At 37.6% G+C, this 23,017-nt stretch overlaps 2 protein-coding genes and 1 long non-coding RNA gene across 6 annotated transcripts in view; 1 reads left to right on the top strand and 2 right to left on the bottom strand.

Annotated features, from left to right (window-relative positions):
• Nucleotides 1–841: 841 nt before the first annotated feature.
• LOC139974500 (uncharacterized) lies at nucleotides 842–2,083 on the bottom strand. The gene is made up of 2 exons (XR_011795493.1): nucleotides 1,875–2,083; nucleotides 842–1,427 (listed from the first exon to the last, which is right to left on the bottom strand). It is a non-coding gene; the product is annotated as an uncharacterized lncRNA (long non-coding RNA).
• A 141-nt stretch (nucleotides 2,084–2,224) lies between these two features.
• On the top strand, nucleotides 2,225–13,481 carry LOC139974487 (uncharacterized). Of its 2 annotated transcripts, none has more exons than XM_071981673.1 (11): nucleotides 2,225–2,381; nucleotides 4,340–4,531; nucleotides 5,977–6,173; nucleotides 6,559–7,104; nucleotides 7,674–7,892; nucleotides 8,978–9,142; nucleotides 9,467–9,615; nucleotides 9,874–10,036; nucleotides 10,380–10,552; nucleotides 11,321–11,384; nucleotides 11,941–13,481. In XM_071981673.1, exons 2-11 carry the CDS (start codon nucleotides 4,438–4,440, stop codon nucleotides 12,409–12,411), a joined length of 2,241 nt encoding a protein of 746 aa, XP_071837774.1. In that variant the 5' UTR covers nucleotides 2,225–2,381; nucleotides 4,340–4,437; the 3' UTR covers nucleotides 12,412–13,481. The 2 variants fall into 2 exon arrangements, with proteins under 2 accessions (XP_071837774.1, XP_071837775.1); XM_071981674.1 differs by lacking the exon at nucleotides 2,225–2,381 and adding an exon at nucleotides 2,523–2,541.
• A 1,621-nt stretch (nucleotides 13,482–15,102) lies between these two features.
• Nucleotides 15,103–23,017, bottom strand: part of LOC139974495 (tRNA selenocysteine 1-associated protein 1-like) — a 37,793-nt gene continuing 29,878 nt past the window's right edge. For all 3 annotated transcript variants that reach the window (XM_071981683.1, XM_071981681.1, XM_071981684.1), the window contains exons 4-9: nucleotides 22,341–22,399; nucleotides 21,724–21,830; nucleotides 20,572–20,722; nucleotides 18,739–18,988; nucleotides 17,704–17,761; nucleotides 15,103–16,981 (exon numbers count right to left, since the gene is read on the bottom strand). In XM_071981683.1, the coding sequence (XP_071837784.1) occupies nucleotides 16,839–16,981; nucleotides 17,704–17,761; nucleotides 18,739–18,988; nucleotides 20,572–20,722; nucleotides 21,724–21,830; nucleotides 22,341–22,399 (768 nt within the window). In that variant the 3' untranslated portion in view covers nucleotides 15,103–16,838. The remainder of the gene's footprint in view (nucleotides 16,982–17,703; nucleotides 17,762–18,738; nucleotides 18,989–20,571; nucleotides 20,723–21,723; nucleotides 21,831–22,340; nucleotides 22,400–23,017) is intronic.

Genomic DNA, 23,017 nt, shown 5'->3' with positions numbered 1-23,017 from the left:
CCCCCAACGTCTCGGAGAGCATGTAACTCTCTAAACATTCTGCTGACGCCACTTAGTCATGTTTCTGTCTCCTCCCAATTTAACTAGAAAACGCAAGCGGCAGCGATATGAGCTTAATTATCCATGTAGATGGCAAGAATACTTGTTTTTTGGGTATCAGTTTAAGGTCATTCAAGGTCAGGAGAGGTCCAAATTGTGAAAGCTTGTGAGAGACACGATATCAGAAGACTCCAAATATTGATTGAAGTCCCAATTAAAGTTATTGTGTTAGCAAGCCAACATAGGCCAAAACTGGCCACTGGTCTACATCAGAAACAAGAGGGTTCATGATCTCCCACAAGAAAGCTACATACCAAATCTCTGCCTGATCGGACCAAGCATTCGGGACTTATCGTGTTAACAAGATTTCCATAATTTGACCTCTGTTGACCTCAGAAAATCTCTGACCTGGCCCCAAAACGATACGGATCATGTACTCATTATGGGGAACACACATCCCAAGTATGAGCCTCATATATCTAAGTGGGGGCAAGTTATCGTGTTAACAAGCCAGGCATCACACACACACACACACACTGACATGACTGCATAGATTCCTCAACTGGAGTCAAGGAATGAAAACAATTAGTGCAGGATATATTCATAGATTCAACAATTTTGGACCATTATCAAGCATTAAATAAAAATATGAGCATAATCACTACCTTTCTTTTATAACAAATTACATTATATGGAACTGACAGTGGTATATTCTGACTGGCCTATTGTAACACCTGTAATAGGGTTTGCCTTTCATAAAATTTAAGAGCCATACCACAGATATGGACAACATGCTAAAAGGTGGGGTATTTTCCAACAAGATTTATTATTTATAATATGCAGGAATATAAGTAGAAAAATCAAGGTTAAGTAAACCCATTCACATGACTACCCACCTCAGTTCCCAACTCTCAAAGTTTTTTCAATCTACCTTTTTTTATTCTACAAAATGTAAATTGTGTCCTCATAATTTATGTGGGTGAACTTTGCCCCCCCCGTGCACCCCCTGGCCGCCTCACTGAATGATTATGTTCGGAATCGGAGAACAATAAGAGCAGACCATGAAATAAATAAACTGTGTGAGTTCTGTTTACTGAAAATAATCTGTGAACCAATCATTGCACAAGCCGCCCCTCCCCCCTATCGTCCATACACACACCACCAGCAATCCACTCATATGACATATTCTTCAATCCAGAATGTGGGAAAGTCCGTGACACTCTCCATGTACTGTGGGATGATTCTTCAAAGTCATTGAGCCAGCCACAAGCTTCATCTTTCGTAGTAAATGGCAGACGCAGAACAGCTTCAAAGCAGTGTAGTGACGTTTCTTTGAAGCGACATACTCTGTGTTGATTTCCACTAGGCAATGGAGCTGGAAGTAATGCCTGTCAAATGAAATTGTCAAGTAGTAAGAATATGTAATCACAAATATTTCTGGGGGTGGGGGAGGGAGTTGGGGGGTGGAGGAGGGTGTTGCGGGGTTGGGGACGGGGAGGGTGTTGTGGGAGGTTGTGGAAATGTGAAAGGGGATGGGAGAAAAGACCAAGAGGGTGGCCCCATGGAATGGTAAGTCATTAGTCAAGGTAGGCCTAGCTGGGTGCAATTTACAAATCAAGCCAAACAAACCAAAGGGTCAGCAACTTGAACAAGGGCCAATTTGCTCCAATGTCCTCAGACATTGCTTAGCCTAGGCCTAATTCTTACCTTGATTGAACCATCCTGTGCTGTGTCTAGCACATTAGGTTGGGCCTAACTTTAACTGTTTCAGCGTTAGCCTAGGCCTAGCTTATCAATATCAGAACAACACAGTTTGATTTTGTGATGGAATTTACCTCAAGAGCTCCTTAAGACCCGATTGACTGGGAGGAGCAGTCGCACATCATCATGGATCTCATGAAGTCATGTCTTAGGCCTGAGTATATTAGGCCTGAGTATATTAGCTGACTATATTATTAAAGAGCTAGACGTAAGAGCTCAAAGTCGAAGTTACAAACTTGCTGGCCTGTGACGTATTTCATAAGCCACGCCCATGTGGCCGCGTCGAAGTGGGAAAAATAATTTCGCAGCCGGTCAATCGAGCACGGCAATCAGCCATCTGCATTAGCCTACAGTATGTGAAGTTGGCCGAAAGGTTCGTTCTAGGGCCTAGTCGAATTTGCTAACGGTAATGTGGTCAAGCCAATACAGGCGGCGAATTTGATATTTTCAAACCTCGAAAGGTAAATAGTCATATAAACAGCTGGTCGGAAAGTTCACGACATTATAGTAACGAATGTAAACCGTTACATGAGTAACAGTCAAAGATATTGATCTGGAGTGGAAGGCGAAGAATGTCGAAGGTAGGTCGCGGTACTTAAGTCGTACTATGTAGGCTAAACGGGTTAGGCCACCTATAGTAAACCGTAAGCGTAACTGTAGGCTCCTGCGCTAGGCAAGGCCGAACGCTTCGAAGCACACGGCACCGTCTAGGCGTCTACTGTTGTGTAATGAATAGACTATGTAACTAGAGTGGGGCTCTATTTTTGCACCAAAGCCTTAAGCTTTCGTAGGAATGTAAGCTAGGCACACAGTAGGCCTGTAGCCTGTGTAGGTCTCAACTATGCCAAGCCAAGGCTACATTAATAACAATATTATAACATGTACTATTTGCTTGCCTACCCTACATTTAATTTCAGCTGTAGGCCTAATCACCTTATCATTCAATACTCATGAGGCTAGGCTACTGTGGTTTCATGATGAAAATGTGGGCAATTTGCGCAGAGGTACGGTAGCTTTGCTAATAATGGGTCCAATTTGAATACCAAACCTAGGTCGCAGTGAGTTGCATCACAAATTTACTTGTATGACCTCAAAGGAGTTACAGATACCGTCCTTTGTTTTATGAAGAATGTAACAATATAAGAATGATGTACAATAAGAATGATGTTAACAAATAGTCTGGGTGTATTTCTATCACTCTTTCCATGGTACTTGAACACCTTTGACATAACACTGTTGTGAGCTGATCAATATGGGGTTAGACCTACTGTAAGTAATCCAACATGAAAAATGTTACTGGACCGTGATGACTTGGACCAGGACCTACGTAGTTGTGCAAAGTCGTTTGACTTCGTTTTTGTCTGGGGCAAAAATACAGTGATTAACAAGTTTACTTTCATTGCTATATACATGAAATTTCCAAATATTTGTCATGATCGGTAACATTGCATAATAGGCCTCTCAAGAGTTCCTAAATATTACTGTAATAGTCAAAAGTAGCTCAATAATGGCAACATTGAATCAGTGCATCAATCATCATTTGGGTTGGACTAAATCTAGTGTAGGCTAGCCTCTAGGCCTACAGTACATGCTAAGTTGGTATTAGTTACAATGCTGCACCAACAGTTAAGGACAGCATTTCTATGTGCTCTAAGCAGGCCTATTCTCATGCTAATTACTTACTTAATTTTTTTACTAGCCTGGCCTAGTAATAGGCCTAATATTTAGCAGCTCATGGATGGAGGGGTCAATTTTATGATGGACTTTAATACAACTTTGAACTAGCAAGATTAATCGTACTTATTGCTTAAGAAATGTCCATTATTGTTGCATATGGTACATCAAATGTTTGGAATCGAATGTGCTACCAATATGTCATTAAAAATTTAAGCATTTTGATAAGAATTTTTATGAAACTGCAAGTTTCATAAAAGAATCTTTGAACACTAACAGTATTGGCACAGTTTGGTATACATGTATTATAATAGTATGGTATACTAAAGAGAGTCAAAGACATCAGATATTCACATGGTTTGTAGACTCTTAAACGACAATAACTTTCTCTACAAAAAAAAAATATAAATATTTGTTTATTTAATTCGGAATTTGCATTAATTCTATTTGTTTTTTTGTATTGTTTTGAGAACAACTGTTATTTTGTTATGAAGTAAACGATATCGTTTATACCATTTGAAGCAAATTCGAATTACAGTTTGAAATTTATTGTTCTTTTGAAACAAAAGACATCAATAAATGGATAAAAAAATAAAAAATGTAGACCCTTTAATTCTTTTGATTTTTAAATTGTAAGTTTCTGTGTGTGGTTTGAACTGATACTCAGCAAATGTAACTTTCAAACCTCTTATTCCTGCAGTCTGACACAGTTTACATTTTATTAGACTTTCTATTAAATTTTCAACAAACTATAGTTTTATACAGTATAGTCAAAGTATATTCTACTGCTAATTTACATGTTCCTGGAAATGTCTCACATTGATCATGGTTTTAATATACTGCATGCTCTTTTTCACTTTTACAGACACTGTGACTGGTTTTTATTGGGTCGAGGTATCACACAGGAGGTACAGTACAGTAGTCCTGTGTCAATGACCGCTGACTCAGAGTGTACTGAAGATCATGGAGCTAAGCAGCTTTCTTTGTATTATACAGGATGGTTGTGAAGAAATACAGAATGCACCTCTGTACAGTGTCGTTAGCACTGCTGCTAAAGGTGACAAAACTATAGTATTGATTAGTACTTAATTATGACTAGTGTGAGGTATAAAATGCACCCTGACTCAAACACTTGAATGAAATTCATGAAAACAAGTAGCTATGCTTGTACATAGGTAGTATAGATGGTGTTTGAGGAGAACAACACAATAGAACAGAACGGGCATTTGCACACTGCAGAGGAACTGCAACCAAATATGATAATAGACTAAGGGACTGAATACAATGACTTTACAAAATCAATGTGGCAAATTATTATGATGAATTATTTTTCTTCCTACAGACCCCATTTAATCCATCCATCAACAGCGTCCTCAATTTTCTTTTGTCCAAAATCTGCATTCTATTATATGTATTTTTATGTATTACTTATGTAATATCCTGTCTGTATTTTTTATGTTTGAAATTTATGTGATGAATTATTTATCTGCCTGAAGTCCTCATAATCCATCCACCTACAGCTTGCTCAACTTATTCTTCTGTCCAAAATCCACATTCTTTGTTTTGTACTTTTATGTATTATCCTGTTCTGTTTTTCTTTGTTTGTAACAGAAAAACAAAAGTGAAAGTGTAAACAGTTCTTGTTAATAATTTGATGATTTTATGGATGTCTTGCTTTTGTGAAAGAGGCTTAAAATATAAAAAATAAAAGTAGTTACACTTTGGGATTATTTTTTTTGGGGGTCTGATAGGTCATCAGCAATGCCTCTTACTTTTCGCATGGACAGTTTACAAAATTGAACATTTCCGCTAAAGTGCTCTGCCTGGAGGAACTAACCCTCCAATATATTCATAGGCATTGATAATGGTTTATTTTGTACATAAATAGTTGATTATATATTGCTTTGATTGTGGATTCAGATAATTTTTTTTGTGTGGACAGAAGTGTCAACATGGAAATGTTACATTCCAGCACATTTGTAATTAATTACTGTACATATCATATGTCATCATTGTGATATATATTATTTATATGTTGGTTGTATATCATCCAGGTTTATTTGCACTTTATGTCCCCCCCCCCCATCACTCCTCTTCTCATAGCTCTCTTCCACCCTATTTTCTCCACAACTTTCTGTCTTTGTCCTTCTTCAGTTGATTCCCTACCCCCTTCCCTTAACCTCTCTTTGTCCCTCCACTGTTTATCTCCTACATCTGCTCTTCCCCTGTTGGTTTCTTTCTTTCTTCTCTCCATCCCTTGTCTACTAATCCCCTTACATCTATCTCTCTGTGTTCACCATGCACATTAACCTGTCTGTATTCTGTGCGTGTTTTGTCCCTTCTGTTACTGTTACTTGTCATTAAGCCTTTGAAGAAGATCCTGCTAGGATCGAAACGTCAGGCCAACTTACTTTTACACATTCTCCTACACAGGCTCTATAGTGGATAAGCAGTTTGCTAACAGTTATATTTTTATTTTTTTATTTTTATGTTTATTTGCAGAGAGACACCAAGAGTTGCTGACTTTCAGGAGCAAACCAATCAGGAACAATGAATTATGGAGACAGGTTACCATCCGGCAGTTGTTTCTCCACCTGTATAGAGAGCATAAACTGGGAGGAGACAAAACAGAGATGTTTCTCTCTCATGATGAACATCTCGTTGCTGTGCAACTGTCTATTGCTGCCTGGAACAAGAAAGTAAGTTAAGTAGTAGCTGATCCCCTGAAAGGAAAATCCAGAGGAAAATTTACTTACTTTACCTACTTAATCATTATTTATTACTTACTTAATTATTTACTATGATAAGATTCTTTTGGGTTTTGAAGTCAAGATTCCGAAGCATTTAACTCACCTACACATGTGTTTATATTCTGAGATGAAATGTTCTTATTAAACCTGATAATTGTCTGTGTCAATCCTATCCATGGGTTAAAAGAAAGCTTTTCTAAATTGTTTAAACTATTTGTCATTTTCTCTGTTACTGTCAGATGTTTCTGTTTGTTTATTATTAAAGTTGAACATGTTTAAAATTCCTTCATTTCTCACTTCCTTCTTGCTTTCCTTTCCTTCTTATCTATTAAAGGAAAGAGGCACCTTCGAGGCAGACCCTCAGTTAGTTTCGAAGATATCCAAAGCTGTTTTGAAACGAAAGATGGAGAAATTGTTACCGGGTGCTGTTGAGACAACCGAGCCATCATCACCATTAAAAACTTCCTCTGGAATAAAAGTCAAAACACCCAGGAGGGTTAGATCTACTCCTTTCAGATCTCCTTTTAGGACTCCTGGTTCAGATAAACGGTCCGGTTGCTCCGAACACCTATCTCGCACCCCTGGAAGTTCCTCCAAGATACATGGTAGGGCCTTCCCAGCTACAACACCAAAGTCATATCAACCAGGAATGCTTCAGATGGTTGATTCTCCTCGGACACCATCGACAGATATTGCTGATGACACAGTGGTTGACGTCCTATCTCTCTACGATGAATTTATACAGAAATGTGGTAAAGTGGATGTCCTAGATGTATTTACCAGAGTCAGAGAATTCTTTGAACAGAATAACAATGAACTAGTTATTTTCAAGAAAGAACATGTGCTCATGATTGACAAGTTACCAAGAGATCAAATTGAGGTAAGATAGGGGTCAAGGGGGGGGGGGAGGGGGAGGTTGCCCTTTAAGATAAAGATCTTACAATTGAATAACCTTTGTGGCATAATCCTCACCACACTCCTCCCCTCTCTCCACCGTCCAAAAGAAATTTGCACTTTTTCCCTCCATTTTGATGAAAAATTGTTTTTCTTGTTCGTGTATATAGTTACTGTAAGGAGACTGGGAGTTATATATTACATAGTAAATATTTATCACATAATGGTAGTTTTACATTGGCTCTTATTTGCTTTACTTTTTCCTTCATGTAATTTTAAGTTTTTGCGACACTCTTTAGAGCAATATTTAAAAGAGCAATTGAAGTCCTATAGATGCTCTACCAACTAGAGTCATTCAACTTGTTTTTGATGGCTATGCAAGTTTTTGACATTAGCCAGGGTTTCTCAATGATAAATCACTGTAGCGTGCCTACTCTGTAACTTGGGAATAACAACACTATTCTTTCGCTCTTTGCGACTAAGAGTGTCGCGAAGAGGAGATCAAAGGATAATGAGTGCCTTACTTTTAAAGTGCGACATTTATATCTGTTACAGAGAGAAATGCTGAAATGCTTAGTTGGAGATGACTCCGTTTGTTGCATCTCAACCAAGGAGATTCCGATGGAAGGCCTCTGTTGGATGAAGGATCGGCTGGGAGGTTGTGACATCGTCAAGGCGACTGTACCGCTATCATTCCTCTGGAGGTCGACTGACCTAGCTGGATACCTCTGCCGGGAACCAGAGACAGCTTTGTCGGTGTCATCTGTTTCAGAGGTTACTTCTTAAATTCATTCACCCTGGGATGTGTCACAGTGTCAATGCTCCGCCTCCTTATTCCTTGTAATAGAAATTAAAAGGCTTTGTTCACATTCACACACAGAACTGGGCTTACTTTATACGCAGAGCTGTGGATTGGGGAAGGGGAAGAAAATCAGGGTAAACCTTTTATGTAAAATGATCATTTTTGTAAAGGAACTAGGTTTTATAAGTGTGTGTGGTATGAATGAATGATTTTAAGGCTAAAGTGTGCCCTATGTGTGTGAGGTGGATAAGGAAGTGGAATGGGTAGAGTGACCAATTACATATTCCAAACAAAAGTTACCAGGCTACTTCAAGAGTCAGTCTGATTGCAAAGTGCAAGGCAAAGGTAGGTAACTTGTCATTGCAATATCCTTCTACTGTTGTCTGTATACTTGATGCATATATATAGAGTTATGCACATTTCATGCATAAAATTTGGATGCATGTTTGTGGGATTATAATTAAATATCAAGCGTAACATTACTTACAGTTCCCTCCAATAATGTGCCTTTGTTTAATGGGACAAAAGGAGGTGGTTGGGGGTGGGGGGGGGGTGCAGTACAAATGGCATTGCATCCATAATCAAAAACAGAAGGGGAATATTTTTATCCCAGTCCCCCATCTTCCCCAACCACTTATATGTATAAAGCCAAAGATAACTTGCTCAGCCTTTCCTTTTCCCAATTCACTTGCATGCAGCTATCTGTGTTTCTCCTTATACTCACAGCTTATCAGAGACCAAAAGTGAAATTCTCACAATGCAGTAGTTCATCAGATTTGGACAGGGGGCATATCCTACAGTAATATCCTACTGCACTCCTAACGTCATTTCCTACTGCAAAATGTAAAAGACCACTTTTTCTTTCTCTGACTGCCAAGTTGTTCACAGTATATCATGTTTGACTTCCATTCACCTCTGAGGTGGGGGGTGGGGTGGGATGAGGGGAAGAGAGGCCAGTAGCTGGGGGAGTGAAGGATGCATCGTTGTATAATAATTCTTCATCCAGTAATAAAGGGAGGTCAAGTAAGCACTCGCTCTGTGTGTTTTGTTTCCACAGAAATTCATCCGCAAGTTATTTCTGTCCTACGTCAGCCTGTTGGTGAATTCTGCAGATGAATTAGCCCTGGCCAGATGTCTGTGTCTTCCAGATAGCGGGTTGGGTCATCAAGGATTTACGGCCTTGAAACACCTTGCAACCAAAAAGAAAATGTCTATGTTCCTGGTAAGCTGAGAGTTTCACTCAAACCGTGATCAAAAAATTTAATTTGACAAATTACACAATCACAAAATATCAACTTGGATGATTGATAAAAAAAAAAAATGGATTTCTCTCTGTTGCAGGTTGGGTTATTTTGTTTCCCATCATGCCTCCTTCAATTACAGGAAATAAAACTAAAACAATATGTATAGCCCCAAATTGCATGTCTGGCCTACTTTTAAGTTTCAGATTGAGTCTACATTGGATTTCCTGAAGTACCTACTGTATATATGGTACCAAATGTGACAATTATAATCAATATGCATATTAATTTCTCTTTCCATGCAGACTGCATTTTCCTTTGTTTTTGAGATGCGGCGAGTGAAGACCACATCCGATTCCTACTCTCCACTGTTTGAACACGCCAAAGCTTTGTCAGAGTTTGTGGATATCGCAGACAAACTTCTTACAATCACTCAAGACATTGCCGATGTTGAGTAAGGACTTTCATTCATTTAAAACAAAGTCTCTAACGTCCTGCAGTGAGACTAAATGTTCATTTTCTTCTTGTCCCTGAGAGTGTCGTCAATTTGATTGAGTCAAAGATCAAAGGAAAAAAACAATGACATAAATACTGGCGCCCAGCGTGGTTACATAGTATCATTCTCTGTTCCAGTTTTTTGGACTCAATTTGAAACTTTTGCTGCATCTTAAAAATTTGTAATATCCTTCTTTTTTCTGCTACCTTCATTCAGTCTAGCTGCCAGAAAAGTTTTGAAAACTCTAAAGTGTACCCTCAGCAAATCAAGGACATGTTCTTTGCGCCAAGCGAGTATGAAGATAGTCTGTGAGGAACTCTTGGAAGAGACCAAACATCTTTTTGAGGCACAGATAGTTGACTTGAAAATCACACCAAAGGTATTTTCTGTCCTTTCTTTGGTGGGGGTAAAGTTGAACCAAATCATTATCATCAGTCTTTTTGTATGGTATAAACCAAGAATATTTTGACATTGTGGTGTGGGGGGTGGGGGGAAGGGGTGAGGAATTTTTACAATCTGTCATTACTGTACGTCACACTAAAAAAGTTCTTATTGGGTACATGGCACCTTGAGAAGGGTGGGATGGAGGGAGGGACAAAGTTATGGTTACTAGTGGTTGGGTAACATGGAAAGAAACTTATCAATTGCTGCATTGGTATTTAACTCTGAAAGTTTCAGTCTTTTTGTAATGGTTGTTTCTTTTTAATATTTTACCTTTCCAGCCGGTTGGTTCTGGAGGAAGCATGAGGGGTCAAAAGGTCCTCAGATTATTTCGTACGCTCCTGGACGTTGAGGCCACCAACATCAGTCAGAACCAGGGGCAAGACGAGTTAGTCGATCAACAAGCTAGCCAGGGTACACCAGTGAGATTCCCATCTTTACTATCACAATTCAGGTATGACTGAGCTTTGATTAGTGGTTGACATCATGGCTATAATTCCTAAGTATGATGTTGTGTGGCATGAGATGAGATTTAGTATGGTGTGTTAAGGTATGTAGTGTATTACAGTATGTGGTCTAGGTAACACACACTGCAGTACCATACATGTGTTAAGGTATGCAGTATATTACAGTATGTGGCCTAAGTAACACACACTGCAGTACCATGTGTTAAGGTATGTAGTATATTACAAGATGTGGTCTAGGTAACACACACTGCAGTACCATGTGTTAAGGTATGTAGTATATTACAGTATGCAGCCTAGGTAACACACACTGCAGTACCATGTGTTAAGGTATGTAATATACAACAAAATGTGGTCTAGGTAACATACACTGCAGTACCATGTGTTAAGGTATGCAGTATATTACAAGATGTGGTCTAGGTAACACACACTGCAGTACCATGTGTTAAGGTATGCAGTATATTACAGTATGTGGCCTAAGTAACACACACTGCAGTACCATGTGTTAAGGTATGTAGTATATTACAGCATGTGGCCTGGGTAACATACAATGCAGTACCATATGTGTTAAGGTATGTAGTATATTACAGTATGCGGCCTGGGTAACACACACTGCAGTATTCGTTTTTTTCTTAACATGGAGAAAATGCTCTCTTCCTAATACAAAATTAACAATTGTAATTTTTTACTTGTAATTCGAGTCAGCATTCCTTACACAGTAAGCAACACTGAATTGTCGTTTTCTTCCCGTTTTACAGATCCCCCTCAGTCCAGGAACTGCCACCTACAGAAAATGTTACTGAAGCTGAAGAGAAATGTAAAGTATGTACATTCACATTTTTGTCTTAATAAATATATGCTATTTATTCACTTCTGATGTTGGTTTTTAAATTTGTCAAGTGTAAATCCTAGGGCTACAGTTCTGGTCACTCAATTAAAGTCCACAAAAGGACATATATATAAAAAAAAGAAGCTTTTATAGGTGATCTTTCCAAAACAAACTTCCAATTATTGATACCAAAACCAGTTATTTAGCAGTTTTTAAAACATGCCATTCTCTAGATCTCTCAGTATACAGTATGTTCCCTCCAAGAACAACAAGTTAAATTGCTAAAGTGCTTGGAGAGAGTCATGTTATTGATGAGGGTTAACCAATGTAATTACAATATACAGCCATGAGCCTTTTTTTGCGAATTCGCGGAATATCCGTGATTTCTATTCTACCTCGGGGACAAAACTAGTATCCTAACACACTGTAGCATATGCAAACCTGAGCCTATACCGCAATTTTTTCCAAATTCCGTAATTTTTTTTTTACCCCAGACTCATCCATGAATATATATCTAGCGCTGCTTTTTGTTCATTTCGTTTCACTCAGACGCCAGTGTCATATACAAAGTCCCATTATGGCTGGGTAGCACCTTCCCTGATACTCGCAGATGAATTGCAACCTCTCGGTGCATCCAAACATATCTCGGTCTCATCAGAAGAATGCGGAAGTTCATCACCGACCGAGGTCCTCAGAGAGATCAGTCACAACGAGCAGACTGATAAAAAGCCGGATGAAGTTACTATAAAGGAAACCGAGGGAAACGTTCGAGAAAATGACGGTAATATCACAGAGGAAACCAGAGGTAGAAATGATAAGGAAGAAGGCAAGGTTACCGGAAGGAATGTATTAACTCCATCCGCTGGCAAGGTGGTAAAGAACAAGAAACCTTCACTAAAGAGGAAAAAGTTAGAATTGGAGGCAGATGCTGTTACCAAGAAACCAAGGACAGACAAAAAGAAGAAGAATCATCCATTAATAAAGGGTCAAGGGTTATTGACAAAGTTTTTTAGGAAATGATCTGTATCTGAATAATGATGTTTGTAAAGTCTGAGCCAAGAAGAATGTTATATAGTTTTAAAGATGGTAATAAACAGATACAGGTCAATGTGGGATATCAGTGATGAGTCAACAAATCATGAAACTTTGGGGACTAAAAAAAAAGACTCGCAGAGGAAAGAAGTCTTTGCGGATATTATTTCTCTTTCATGGCAGTTTTCTTTCTAGTCTGTCCAACTTTAATTGCTTCCCAATTTAGTCAATAAATGTTCACTTCAACAAGCGTTTCACTGCCGTTCTCAGGCTAGTTAGAATCACCGATATAGTTTGTACTCCATCATTAATAAATTCTTCATGGCTGGGAATATTCTGGCGGATCAAAAGCCTTTAAGAATTTAATTTTGAAAACTTCTAAAAGTTTTGTAGTGCTCAGATGTGAGGCCAATAATACGGTTGATGTTAAACCCAATGGAAAACCTGTTGTTGCCCTAACACAGCCAGTTGCACGCAGTCTGGCCTACACAATTAAATAAACATATAGTATGTACAGAAACCCAGAAAGAAAGTGCAAAAAAAGTTAGATAGATTGTTATCTGGAAACTTTAACTTTGAGAGATATACGTGTCTTCGTAACGACCTAGATGGTGATCCTTTGTGATCCACAGTAGGATCACCATCCAATCCATACTCTCAAATACTTTCTGAGGTTTGTGACAAAAAAAAAAATGCACTTGTTTTGCAAGAATAGCCTACTTTTGAAAGTGGAATATCTCTACCGAATTTGTTTAGTGATAATACAACCTGTATTAAAGAACAGTTTGTTAACATCAAGGTTTACCTATGAGAATTTTTTTAAGTCACATGTTATTAGTACTGACATCTGTAGTTTAGATGATGGTGGGCCTGGAAGGGGGGGGTGGGGAGGGGGTGTGTAGGTAGAGATGTCCACATTCAGCGATTGGAATATTTTGACATTCCTGTATTTATTTTAATGTAGTTTTCTATAGCATTTACTGTATTGTATTTGATTACTATATATTTATGACAAAGAAAAGGCTGAATAAACAGTGAGGCACACATGTAAAAACATAAAGTATATTCTTGTTGGTTATTGAGGGCATAATTTATAATCCTCCCTCAGCTCAGAACTGGTAGTATTCCAATGTGTTATCATTCACATACTTGTGTGTTCAGTTACACTATAAATAATAGTCCCAATTGAGGCTTTGTAGTTTTTAATCAAACCTCCATGGTTGATACGTCACGATATATTACAAGTCCTGCCCTATTTAAATATTTCAGTACAACATCTGTAGTCAGTCTTTGAAATCCATTGGTAGTTTGTACTCAAAACTCCATGGTTTATACGTCACTGATATATTACAAGTCCTGCCCTATTTAAATATTTCAGTACAACATCTGTAGTCAGTCTTTGAAATCCATTGGTAGTTTGTACTCAAACCTCCATGGTTTATACGTCACTGATATATTACAAGTCCTGCCCTATTTAAATATTTCAGTACAACATCTGTAGTCAGTCTTTGAAATCCATTGGTAGTTTTTAATCAAACCTCCATGGTTGATACGTCACGATATATTACAAGTCCTGCCCTATTTAAATATTTCAGTACAACATCTGTAGTCAGTCTTTGAAATCCATTGGTAGTTTGTACTCAAAACTCCATGGTTTATACGTCACTGATATATTACAAGTCCTGCCCTATTTAAATATTTCAGTACAACATCTGTAGTCAGTCTTTGAAATCCATTGGTAGTTTGTACTCAAACCTCCATGGTTTATACGTCACTGATATATTACAAGTCCTGCCCTATTTAAATATTTCAGTACAACATCTGTAGTCAGTCTTTGAAATCCATTGGTAGTTTGTACTCAAACCTCCATGGTTTACACGTCACTGATATATTACAAGTCCTGCTCTATTTAAATATTTCAGTACAACATCTGTAGTCAGTCTTTGAAATCCATTGGTAGTTTGTACTCAAATCTCCATGGTTTATACGTCACTGATATATTACAAGTTCTGCCCTATTTAAATATTCCAGTACATCATCTGTAGGCAGTCTTTGAAATCCATTGGTAGTTTGTACTCAAACCTCCATGGTTTATACGTCACTGATAAATTACAAGTCCTGCCCTATTTAAATATTCCAGTACATCATCTGTAGTCAGTCTTTGAAATCCATTGGTAGTTTGTACTCAAACCTCCATGGTTTATACGTCACTGATATATTACAAGTCCTGCCCTATTTAAATATTTCAGTACAACATCTGTAGTCAGTCTTTGAAATCCATTGGTAGTTTGTACTCAAACCTCCATGGTTTATACGTCACTGATATATTACAAGTCCTGCCCTATTTAAATATTCCAGTACATTTGTAGTCAGTCTTTGAAATCCATTGGTTCCCTTACAATGTCTCTGTGTCAATTACAAACCTTGCTAGTAAATCAACAACTGTAGTGGAGGTCTAGGGCAAGAATCCTGAAGCCACAGCATTTTATTAGATATTGCAAGTATCTTCCTTGTTCATGTTTGGAAACTAATAGGTATATAACACCCCCACCCCCACCCCACTCTGTTCCTTTCACCTCACAATGATGTATATGGTTTTAAGAGATAGGACACACGCTGTTATACTGTCGAGGCTCTAGGAATTCCATTAGACAAAAAAAGAAACCGGGACTTCGAAAATTGATCTAGTAGTGTAAACACTTGTTTATTTTATCATTTGTTCAAACATCTGACATTGAACAACTGCTAAATAGATCTTGAAACTTAATAGCAGGAGGCTGTTCCCAATGCCACTCATCTAACCTTGAAAATAACAAAGTAAAACTATTTGAACATTTGAGATTGAAAACACTTTAATACATCTCAATTAAAACAGGAAACACATGCTACATGTTAGAATGATGATTCAAACAAGGGAGAAAACTTTCTGGAATTCTTCTACTCAGTTTTTGAGTGTTCAGTCATTTGGTTGGTTTAATGCTCAAAATGTTTCGACAAATCGTTGTCGTTCAAAAGTTAACAGGTTGCTATGGAAACTAAACAAGGCAGAATTCACCAAATTTTTGGAAACATAAGGTGATGTGATGTTTTACATCATTTGGTATTAGTCCCTCTATTATCCTGAATGGATTCCTATTTCAATAAAAGAAAAATTAACTTTATCTGGGCATTCGGTAAACTCTTCCGTTCAAACATTTTGACAGAGGCTGAACAAAAAATTCCAAAAAAAAATCATCACTATTGCCAGTCAAAAATTGGTCAACCATGCTCATAAATGGAGAAATTTTTAACAATATTCTTAAAACGTTTTACCTCGTTAAAACTTCAATTTGTCTAAATTGAACACTTCTATTGTCAGGCATATACTTTGGAGGCTAGATAATGAGGAAAATACATTTTAAAATCCTTCAACATGTTAAAATTTCGGTCCATTTGCCAATAATCTTAAAACTCCAATTAACAGTAGCCAACTCAGGTCCTTAAATAATTGCAATTTTCTCTTACATATCTTTGACCTAACTAAGCAGTGAGATGATACATAATTCTGTTGAACATGTCTCTTCAATTCCAAAATATGAAGTAAACCAAATGTTAACCATTGTGATGCTCACTATGCAGTGTCACCTCAATGACTTAAAGAAAAAGGAAGAAGAAAAACGAGTGGCGCACGCTATAGCTATGAACTGAAACTCACTGAAATAACATGTTCATGCTCAACACACCACCTTTAAACACGCAGGACGACATGTCCACTCGTATTTCCAATGTTTCATTCAAGCATCTTTAATACTTAAAACAACAAAATTGTTACATAAACCTATCATGGCTCTGTTAATGACTTTTCTGTTAGTTGTGGACAGACTACAGTAAGTGTTGTGTTTAACTCCTCTAGGGCTAGACCACAAAATTGTAAAAAAACAAACCAAAAAAACACCCCTTATGAATAATTTTCGCCTTCATTTGGTAGTTGCCAACTTTTGTCATTTCTTAATGGAATGTCCTGTTTCTTTGCATTTAAGTTTCCTTCTCTACAGTTTTTCAAATTTCATTGAAAGATATCGACTCCCAAACTGATAAGAATTGAATCTTAAAGCTATTTAATAGAGTTTCAGATGGGTATGTAATAGGTCCAACCTAAATGGTTGGATTTGTTCTCGACTGAACGAGAGTTTGAAATCATGCTACTGAGCAAATGCTGCTAATCATTTGGAGCCTGTAAAATATCTATAACATAAATGCCAGCTTTATCCCATAGAGCATACCATTGTGAGCTGGTTTAATGCTTCTGCATCTCAAAGATTTAACATCACTTCACCTCCTCCAGCCAAATATGACCTTTAACCATTCGCCGAGCAGCGATGTATTCCGAATTGTCAGTCACTCATGGCTATCATCGACATGAAATTTGGACATTTTCAGGTCATACAAATTTCGTCGATGGTGGTCGTCACCGAGTCCACAAAGTGCCATCTGGACTTCTCCAAGCTCGAGTAGAGCTCTTCGTTATTTCTGATGAAGTCTTCGTTCATCAAGTCCACATTCAGATGTAACTCTTGATCTAATTAGAGAGAAATAAACAGAAGTAAATGATTTGAGGAGCCAATGGGGCTCTCCAGAAAACAACCAAAATGAAGAGAGGGCACTATCACATTGGTCCTATCCAGTTACGAGAAACTACAGATCATATAAAACAGCCTTCAAGGGACAGTGGTATAGTATAAACAGATACAATTTCGTTTGTAACTACTGAAGAAGGGATCTTTTGAAACTATTTTATGAAGTTTTCAAGTGTGATGTTTTAAGCACCTCAACTTGTGTTTTCTGAGCACTTGGTTTGCTCACCATGTCTGTATACGACTTTGTCCTGCGTGTTCACTTGGGTTGTGAGCGCTTTCACGTGATTGTGTTAATTCAAACAAGAGATCTGTAAGCAGATAATACAGATTACTCAAATTAGGACGGATATAACATCCCCCCTCTGTAGAAATGTCAGAGAGCCCATTGAAAATAAGAATATATAAAGAAATAAGCACAGGCTATTCCAAATAACTTCATGTAAGCTGCCCCATTCTCCTATTGCCAGAGCTTTTGTGTACCTGACTTGAAATTCAGGAAATTGGTAGAGAACGATTTGAACTTGACAAAGGAATTTTTCGTTCCCTTGTTCTTGGCAAATAAGACAAAATTTTGGCCAAACAGTAGATTGTCGTGATAATGTGATTATTAACAATGTAAGAGGTGGCAGTTCAGATTTACTCCTTCAAACAACTTAAAATTTACCTGCGAGCTCTTCAGATTCATCTTTCTCTGCATCCTTCTCTTCCTTTCCTGAAGGGTTCTGTCCAAAAGAGAGAAAAATTAAACAGAAAAAACAACAAGTAAGGCAGTTTTTCGAGTCATTTTTGGTACACTTAAGGCCTTAGTAAGGCATGTGCAACCTCCTGTTATACCATGCAAATTGTCATGATGTTATGATGTCATAATGACATCACTGCCTCTGTCATTGTCAGATGCATTCAAAGAACTCCACCAAATATTCCAAATATAAAGCCGTATCTCCTACAAAGCTGTATTGGGATGTATACAATTTTCCAGCACAATATTTTGGTTCATAAATAAATAACTTCAGCCTGTGGGGGTATCCCTTTAAGAGTAACCTTCAACTAGAGGTTTATAAACTTGTTTTGACCAGCTTCATCATAAGCAATCGATTGTGTATTTTATCCAAGTCAGCACTGACAAATAATGTACAATAGTCGATTGTGTGTTGACAGTGGTATAATTGACTAGCTGATGCATGAATTCACTACTTGGGGGATCAGCAGGGGGGTAGGAAGCTTCCAAAAAGTGGGGTGGCACAACATCAGAGGGGCACTTTCTCACTCCACAACCACCATTCGTTATGCTATAAGCCGATACACAGCGGGCAATATCACTTAAATATATATGATGTGTTAGTATGCTATCAATACTATTATGGTGCACATGACTCTATCAACCTACATCTGTACTTCTGTCCATCCATAATTTAGAACTTTCCAAAACATTCCTCCTGTGTTCATTCCTTGAACAAAAGTCTTTAGCAACCTCGGTTACATCTTTAGCATGTAATGACTCAAAATAACATAAATAATTAATTAAAATATAATATGAAATTAACAAAGGCTTAAGATATCCAAAAGACAGTTCCTCATCAAAGGGGCACATTTTATTCTTCAGTAGGACACATTTGCTAGTTTGAAAAAAAGTGGGCAGGGGGGGCACATTCCCCCCGGCTCCTACCCCCCTGAGTGACCAGTAAAGTGTTCAGGTTACCTCTATCTGCTGCTGGGTGTTGGTCAGTGATGGTGATTCGTTCAGCTGGCTTGGGTACTGGTACGGTTGTGGATATTGTGACTGGTATTGCTGGTACTGTCCTGACCAGGCATCGCTGCCATAGTATGGATTGTTGTTGTTACTGCTATGTGTTTGGGTTGGATACTGATTGGTTTGTTGCTGCTGACCGTAATAACCGTACGTATCTTGGTGCTCCTCCTGTCTGTCAGAAGTCTCTGTATATCGTCCTCTTGAATTGCGTGAAAACAGAGCGAAATATAAATTCTAATAATCATAATAATAATCATAAATTACACTTATATAGCGCTTAATAGAGCGTTTCAAAGAGCTTTACAAAGTAGGAAAGAGACAAAGGAAACCAATGGGAAAATAGTAAAGAAACTAGGAATCAAACAGAAATGTTTCAAGTTGTCTCTTGAGAATACACAGGGAGGGAGAGTCACGAACGTGAAATGGGAGTTTGTTCCAAAGAGAAGGCGCAGCGACAGAAAAGGCACGATCGCCATAACGAGTGAGGGTACAGTTAACCACTACCGAAAATACGCTCTTTGAGGGGTGACCGTATTTGTTTTACTTTGTCTCCAGTGCTTCAGGGATGAAAATATTCTCTCTTTATTATTCAAGTGGCTATTCATAAATATTTGGTCAAGTCAACCGAATTACCAAACCAACCGAATTCCAAAACCAGGCTCCAATTATTACTTTCTCATCAATCTTAAATTCACTTGATGAAATAAAAAGAAAGAAATCTGCCAGGAGGTATTATTTTGATGCATCATAATTACCAAGTTTTATAAACACTTGGTATAATTGATAAACTTGTCCACCAGAAAAAGAGAGGGGTCTGTACAAGGAGCATTCAACCTTCCATAGTACCACCCTCTACTGAAATGGCAGTTAACTGCATTTCTGATACAAGAGACAGAATAATTTATCTAGAATCATAATGCAAAATGGGAAAATTGCTATACAAATGCAAAAATTGTATAGCAATTTTTCTATGTGATACCATAGTATTTTATAAAAGAAAAAACTCCAGAATCTTAAAAATGCTACACAAAATTTGAATTCTTAATTACTCCCTGAGATATTTGTAACATATTGCACAAAAATCTAGTTTAGACATCTCTCATCTCAAAGACCTTAGCTTATCCACCCTTTAGGATACTGCCTGATTATTAAACTTACAGTGTTTGAATAATTTGTGGTTTTTTGTTGGGGGGGGGGTGGATATTTCATGGTGTGGTTATCTCTTTTGTAAGACTTGAACAGTGAAGTTGAAATTTATAAACTATTAAACAATACAGATTTAATTATAAATAATCTATAAATAAATTGCCTAAGCCAAACCCGCAATTTGTTAATTCTGAAATAATTTCTAATTCTTCAATTGCTTTCGGAAAAGCAAATTCATAGGTTTCCATTGACACCTAAATATGGCTCTATAAGTTTTCCTCTTTTCTTCTTGTAGGTTGGTAGAAAATTTTCAATAAATATTGAAATATTTGACTCTTGTTTACTGGCAATAAAGCATTCAGCTGTATGTTAATTTTATAATCACTAACACTACAGCAGATTGCCAATACTATTATTGCATATTCATAATCTCCCGTTGGAATTTTAAATAAACTGTTCAAACGGTTGCTAGTTAGAGAGATCGGCATATTAATTAGTAAGAAAAGTAAGAATACTAAGAACATGTTCACCTGACTTATAAACAGATAAACCAAATGTAGTGCAATGTTACCGGTAGATCAATTCATTAAGACAAGGAAATAAAGAATCCATGAATAGCAGAAACGATTTTATTACCTGGGTCTTGGTGTAGCAAGCTTGACATATATGGTTCTGCTGCCTAGTCCTCTAACGCCATCCATTCTTCTCAAGGCCTCCAGATGATCACGTTCATTGTAAAATCGAACAAAGCCAAACCCTTTTGAAAGTCCGTCTGGACTTTTACATACTACATAGGAGAGAGCATGAGAGGAAATGGAACAAAATGCAAAGAGGGAGAGAGAGAAGATTGTATTTAGTAAACATAACTGGATCATGAAATGGTATATAGAATGGTATAAAGAAAAACTACACATTCTTAGGCTTAAACTGGCATCAAACCTGGAGAAATTTATCATTAGTACCCAAACTTGAAATTTAAAAAAAATCTTTTTAAGGTCTAGAGTGCATTCCATCCTGACTGTCTAAGGAATCTTATTTTGATGCTATTCTGTAGTAAACTATCACATAATCATGACAAGGTACTTTTTTCCTACAAATGTTGGTCCATTTGCAGGAATCCAAATTAAAGCAAACAAAAATACCCCTCTATGTTTACCAAAACATGAAACCTGCTGCATGTGCAATCATTTGTCTAGACATCAATATGGAGCCTACACATATTGTACACAGTAAACAACTGTTGAGACACTCAGAGCAAGGGTAGCAACTAATGTCTCAGTGGTATTTATTGAAATGTTTCCTCCAACCGCTCTCTCTCGCTCTCTGCTGCAATAATGTTGTGAGTGAGGGAGACATTGCATAATGGTACTAGGCATGGTGATTGCTTAAAATATGTACCCCAGCATATATCCTGTACAAGGTATAGCACAGGTGTTTTCATATCAACCAAACCCATAACTACAACCGGACACCATGTTTTGGTTTGCTGTTTTTTATTTGCTCCATCTCTGTAATGGGCCAAAGCTTTGCATATGATTATATACTACTGTACACAATAGGATTAGGGACGTTTAAGGAGTTAGGGAGCGATTAGTGTGTGATTATAATGTAATGCACGATGAGGCTTTAAGTTTGATTCCCTAGTAATGTGATTCATAACATTGTGTTTATCTTACAGTATTCTAGTGTATACTGTGACTACATTGTTAATTTGGACCTCAAAATTGTGATTCTTTATGGAAAAATTGTCAAACCAACACATGATGTAAGTTGATGAAAAGCACTTACATGTTGCTTCCTTAACTGTTGAGTATCTGGAGCTGAAGAAATGAAGCAACTCGGACTCTGTCACATCTTCTGTCAGATTCCCCACAAACAAAGAGAACTCTGATTTCCTGAGAACAGTTAAAGGATGGAACTATTTTTACTGTTTCTATTTGGGCAGTGTGACCAATGGGCATCCTTAAGTTTAACACTACAGAGAGGGTGAGGGGGGAGGGGGTGAGGAGGAGAGAACAGACTTTGAAGGGTAGTGTGACTTTTATTTCAAGAGCACGTCACAAAGTCACCTAAAATCCTCCTTACAAAATGGACACTAAGTGCATTGTGTACCACAAATTCTCAGTAAAACATTTTGGGGGGTTGTGAATTGTTCCCCAAATGGCCACATTGTAATTAAATTCTGCTATTTTTAAAACTTCTTCATGATAGGCTACTGTTCAAATAACAAAAGAAAACTTTATCATAAATTTACAAACTGGAAAGATTATACAAAAAGGGACACTTTCTAACTTTAAAAGGGGGCATTTATTTTCACAAACTGGGGAGGGGAGGCAGAGGGGAAGGGAAAGGGGAGGGGGGAGGACTCTCCTGTGTCTCCAGAATCATGACTCCTCATGACATACCTCTGATGGGGCGACTCTCGTTCTGATCCACTCCTTGTAGGTGCCAGATTGAACTTGAGCTGATAAAAGAAGAAAAGAGAAAAGTAAATAATATAGAAACAAACTGCAAAAAACATGATAAAACTGTGTGTCAGTATACCAATATGTATGCATGCTATCCAGTGTACTGAACTTGAAATGGTATACCAACGACACAGTACAGTCTGTGGTCAGACCTGCTGAATGCCCCTTACCCCCCTCCCTCCCAAAATGGTGCAAACCTAGAAATTTCCAAAACACAAAACCTGGACTTTTTAGAAGGAAAAAAATAAATCTTCTAAAGTCAAATCAAACTCATCATTTCAATGTTGCTGTATTTATTACTATACGAAAAATAAAGAAATCTTCTTCATTTTGTTTTATGATTTTATCTGGTTTAATTTTTCTTTCCAGATTGTACTTACAATAACCAAGAATATCTACGTACAGCAATTTCAGCTCAGTGGAGTACTGTCACTCTAGCCTACTGTACATTCTGTCATTTAAGTTGATTTTTATGAGTATTAATTTTTATCAGTATTAAACTAAGTCCCAACACAGTACTTATAAAGCTCTGAACTGGACTGACAATAACCAAGAATATAGACTACGTACAATTTCAGCTCAGTGGAGGTTAGGTCTACTGTCACTCTAGCCTA

The sequence above is a fragment of the Apostichopus japonicus genome, chromosome 9, assembly GCF_037975245.1.
Source record: "Apostichopus japonicus isolate 1M-3 chromosome 9, ASM3797524v1, whole genome shotgun sequence".
Classification (NCBI taxonomy): Eukaryota; Metazoa; Echinodermata; class Holothuroidea; order Aspidochirotida; family Stichopodidae; genus Apostichopus; species Apostichopus japonicus.
The sequence above is the reverse complement of the archived record's forward strand: the minus strand, read 5'-3'. Positions and strand labels throughout refer to the sequence as shown.

What these genes read in the sequence shown, in the direction of transcription:
- LOC139974487 (XM_071981673.1), top strand. Translation starts at nt 4,438, where the DNA reads ATGGAGCTAAGCAGCTTTCTTTGTATTATACAGGATGGTTGTGAAGAA. An exon ending in AGAAAATGTCTATGTTCCTG is followed by an intron (nt 9,143 to 9,466) that starts GTAAGCTGAGAG and finishes CTTTCCATGCAG; the next exon opens with ACTGCATTTTCCTTTGTTTT. An exon ending in TCTTTACTATCACAATTCAG is followed by an intron (nt 10,553 to 11,320) that starts GTATGACTGAGC and finishes CCCGTTTTACAG; the next exon opens with ATCCCCCTCAGTCCAGGAAC.